The 4,828-nt window shown below is 34.2% G+C and overlaps 1 protein-coding gene and 1 pseudogene across 11 annotated transcripts in view; one reads left to right on the top strand and one right to left on the bottom strand.

The window, feature by feature from the left end:
- The window catches only part of DTNB (dystrobrevin beta), a 165,783-nt gene that overhangs the window by 67,090 nt on the left and 93,865 nt on the right, over nt 1-4,828 (top strand). For all 11 annotated transcript variants that reach the window (XM_023528530.1, XM_023528526.1, XM_011356542.2 and 8 more), the window contains one exon: nt 1,230-1,354. In XM_023528530.1, coding sequence (XP_023384298.1) covers nt 1,230-1,354 — 125 coding nt within the window. The remainder of the gene's footprint in view (nt 1-1,229; nt 1,355-4,828) is intronic.
- On the bottom strand, nt 4,629-4,747 carry LOC111737607 (annotated as a pseudogene).

A 4,828-nucleotide genomic window follows, 5' to 3' on the forward strand; every position in this document is an offset into this window, starting at 1 on the left:
CTAGTTGGGGAAGTTCAGAATTTCTGCTTTGTTTAGTTTCATGTGATTTTCAGGAAATTAGATTACATTTAGACTTTTCCCAGAATTTAATGTGTTGTAGGGGATAGTGGTTGATGATTTGGAGCCAATATAAATGTTTCTGAAGCAATTGGTATTATTTAGTCTTTATTATAAATAAGGTATTAACTAACTTTGCCTATATAGACTTAAAAGCAAACAGGTTTTTGCTTATTGTTAAAATATATGCAAGCAGCATATAAAAGTTAAGTGTATACATGATATCGATGAGGTACACAGCTGCAAACAAGTTCTGTTTTCCAATTACAGTGGTATATATGGTAATATACTACAGGAGCAGTAGAATGAAATATTTAAACTTTTTTTGCAGTTAATATCCTGCCAAGAAAATCTCAGATGACAGTATTATTTTAAAGGGAATTGAGTGGACAACAAAATCAGTATCCTATAAAGAGCCCCTTTTACATCGTGAATGTTCTATGTAACTTAATTGTGGCATACTGTTTACCTTCGTACATATTTGCTATTAAGTCTTAAACGCGGTAGTCTTTAGGTTTGGCATGTATCATTCTACCTTCCAGAGAAATGTGTTAGTGTGCCAACTTGTTTTTGTGCTTTCAGCATGCCATAACTAGAGTCACGGGTGTGATACCGACTGCCTGTGTGTGTGAGTGCACTCATTTGTATCTGTGTCCATAGCCAGACCCTTAATACCAAATGTTCTGTCTCCCATTTATTTTGGGAACATTCTCTTAATATGCACATTTTGGCATGCGGCTTAGCTAATTTGTTAACATTCAAAGTCATAAGCTCTCAGCATTATCTTAGCCTTTTAGTATTTTAGCCCCCCAAAATTCCTGACTTCGACTAGGGATTTAACTATAGTATCTCACCAAAAACGATCCAGAAGCATCAAGGAGTTTATATAAAGTCACATAGAGATGTTCAAAAGGAAAATTCACATTAACTTGATAATGTGACTGCGTTCAGAGATGAGAGAGTAAGCACAGAAATGAAGGGAACCACACATGACCTTGGAACGAACAACTGTAGGTTCCTTTCTGCAGGACCCGTTAATGTTGATTGTAATGAAACTTAGTTTGTATTTGAGAAGATGTAGTCTGCAGTTCTTGTCACCAAGTTATTTTGAAATTCTTTTTCATTCTTTTGAAATGTAACTTCTTATTTCCTTATTTTCTACTTTGACACAGAAATCCCCTGCAAAGAAGCTGAGCCATGCAATTAGTAAATCTTTGGGGTGTGTACCCACCAGAGAACCCCCGCATCCTGTTTTTCCCGAGCAACCAGAGAAACCACTTGACCTTGCAAATATAGTGTAAGTATATACCTGGATATGGATGTGAATGAGACTGAAATGGAGACCTTGCTAAATTCTTTTGGATCAAAACCAAGTATCACCTAGCATGAACATTTAACCTTCTGATTTTTACTTTACTTTTGGGAAACTTTTCATCTCTTTAAATCACCATAAATGTCTCCATGGAATCCTAGCTCCTGAGCCCCAAAGTCTAAGGAATATATAGCAGTCTCCAACAGAAGCATTAATCCATTGAAGAGTAATTGTGATGGATTTAGCAAGGTTGCCTTTTGTTGTGTGTGTGTTCTTCCCTTCAATCAGTGGTAGCGATCATTTTTCCTCTACAGAAGTAATGCCCATAGAGATTTTAAAAATAGTTTAGACAACATGGAAATGAAAATCAACCTGATATGCTCTTTGTATTGAGAGGAAATTAGGAAACATAAGGCTCTTTAGAAACAAAACTAGTATTTTATACACAAACACACACGCACACGCACACGTACACACACATTTTAGTTGACTATCCGTGCTAGAAAGCTAGGAGGACCAAAAAAGTTAGAGAAATAGAGAAAGAAGGAAAGTAAGGAGGAGGAGAAACAAGGAATAATAAGATTTTAGCCTCTGTTCCGTCTCTTCACTCTGAATTAAATGATGATATTAAGTTTACTCTGCTGGATACAGTTGGTAGGTTTTTGATCATTAGTCTTTATCAAGTGTTTAAAAATTTTTCTTTTGGAGTGGACATTCATTTTCTTTTACCTACCTGGTGGTAGGTGTTTTGACTAAACGATCTCTTAGCTTTCTTGATCTTTCTTTTTTTTTCATTTAATAATTTTGAAAACGTTTATATTTATTAAAATTATGCAAGACGTGTGGATTAAAAATCCAGTGATACAGAAGAGCTTAAAATGAAGCACAACACATCCTCCTTTACTTCATTGTATTTTGTCTGGAGTTTAGATCTACTAGTGTATCTCTGAATAATATATTTAGAGCACCATTTATTGACTTATCAGTTTTGGAATTATTTATTAAATAATTCCGTTTGTGGTATAAGGAACCCACCTTATTTATAACTACATGTCAACCCATCCCAGTTTTTCATAATTATGTCACCATTTTTAAGTTAGTTAACTGTCATTTTAAATAATATTCTTAAACTTCTATTTCTTATAATGTCTTCTCATTTCCACTGTGTAAAATGAGAAAATCGGTACCTTCTACTTCTTCCTTCTCCTTTTTCCTCCTAACTTCTGTCATCTCTCCCATTACTTTTATATTATCAAACTGGTAATATTCCTCTTCCCTTCTGTGATAATAACTCAATCTTCTGAGATTTTCGTAAGGGTTGCGTCTAAAAGTTGCCAACCAGATAACGGCATTTCCAGTCAACGCCATTGGTTACGCGGTCCGCGTGCTGTGTCTCCGTGCGGCTCCAGTGTCGTGATCCCTGTGCCCTTCTTCTCTCATCAGAGTTCAGTGGGAACTTTTCTTACACGTCATCGATTGCTCAAAACCAAACCTGTTGACCTTATAACTGGATTGACTTCTGACTATTGTTTTCTTTTCAGTTTCCCATTACTTTCTTCGAAAAAAGGTCCCCGTCTGCCCCAACATTGTAGTGTGTGTCTCTCTCTCTTTTTTTTTTTTTTTTTGCCCCTTTAAAGTTCTGAAGATGTCCCTTTCACATATGTCTTTAATTCATCTGGAGTGGATTTTTGTGTATGGTGTGGTATAGAATATGCAATTCTCTTTCTTCCTTTGCATTTGAATAATAACTTTTCTCAGAGCCATTTATTGGATAATCCATCATTTCCCCGCTGACCTCCAATGCCACCATTGTCGTAAATGAAGTTTCTAGATGATACGTGGTCTGGTTTCGGGACTCTTTATTCTCGTCCTTTGGTTGAATTGTCTATCCCTACGCCAGCATCACGCTATCTTATGATAAGGGATTAAGTAATCTTTTTAAAGAGTATCTTGTCTTTTCTTTGCTCTTTTATGTAAATTTTAGAATCGGCTTATTGAGTTCCTCATAAAATTTTGTTGGATTTTGATTGGCCATTCATTGAATCGAAATATCAGATTGAGGAGAATTGACATCTTTATAATATTAAGTCTTTCATTCCATGAATGTGTTATATCTTTCCATTTATTTAAATATTTTTTATGCCCTTCAATAAATCTTTATAATTTTTCCTAGAATGCTCTTATATATGTTAGATTAATTCTTGTGTACTTTTTTATGTGTTTTTGCTGTTACAAATGGTACTTTTTTTTGTACAATTTTTTTGAGGTATAATTTATTTGTAATAAAATGCACTCACTTTAAGTGTACAATTCGGTGAGTTTTGGCAAGTGTATACAGTTGTGCAAATGGTATCTTTTTTGAATTATGTGTCTTAACAGTTTGTTGCTGGTGTATGGAAATGCAAACTGGTTTTGTATTTTAATCCACTATCTGGTCATCTTGCTTAACTTGCTCGTTAATTCTAGTAATTTCTACTCAGATTCTCTTAGATTTTCTATAAATAATTATATCACCTGCAACTAGAGATAGCTTTGTTTCCTCCCTCCCACTCTTTATGCTTTTAAGCATTAATCATGTATTTTTTTCCCTTTGGTCTTATTATGCTGGCTAGAAACTCCAGTGCAATATTGAACAGAAGTGGTTTACTTGGCATTCTTGTTTTATTACTAATCCCAAAGAGAGTGCTTTCAGCATTCATTTAGTATGGTATTTGATGTAGTCTTTGTAGAAACTGTTTATCAGGTAAAAGATGTTTCCTTTTATTATTAGTTTGCTAAGAGTGCTTTCTCTTTGTCATGAGTGGTTGTCAAATTTTATCAGACTTTTTCTGCATTAATTAAGATGATCGTATGAGTGTATTCTATTAAAATGCAGTGCATTACATTGTATTTTTAAACAACCCTGCATTCTTAGAATAAATATAAATTGACTCTCCTTTTAATACACTGGTAGATTTCATTTGCTAATATTTTGTTTAGATTTTGCCTACGTTTATGAATTTTGTTGTCCTGTAATTTCTCTTGGCTTTTTGGTTTTGTTTTGTTTTGTCTTATTTTTAGGACAAAGTTTGCCCAATTTGCTGTCTTCAAAAAGTTAGGAGCATTGTCTCTTTTTTATATTTTTGGGAAGAACTTGTTTAAGATTGAAATTATTTGCTCCTTAAATTTTTGGTAAAACTCACCAATGAAGCTGTCTGTGCCTAAAGCCTTCTTTTTGGGAAGATTCTTATTTTTTCTATTTTTATTTATTTATTTTTAACGCCTGTAGTACCTGGTATTTCTAGGTGGTCTCCCATCCAAGTACTAACCAGGCCCAACCCTGCTTAGCTTCCAAGATCAGACAAGATCGGGCACGTTCAGGGCGGCATGGCTGTAGACAGGAAGATTTTTAATAGTTAATTCCATTTTAAAAAACAATTATAAGACTATTTTCATTTTTTATTTCTATTTGAGTCACTT

Source organism: Pteropus vampyrus, unplaced genomic scaffold (assembly GCF_000151845.1).
Source record: "Pteropus vampyrus isolate Shadow unplaced genomic scaffold, Pvam_2.0 Scaffold28, whole genome shotgun sequence".
Taxonomy (NCBI): Eukaryota; Metazoa; Chordata; class Mammalia; order Chiroptera; family Pteropodidae; genus Pteropus; species Pteropus vampyrus.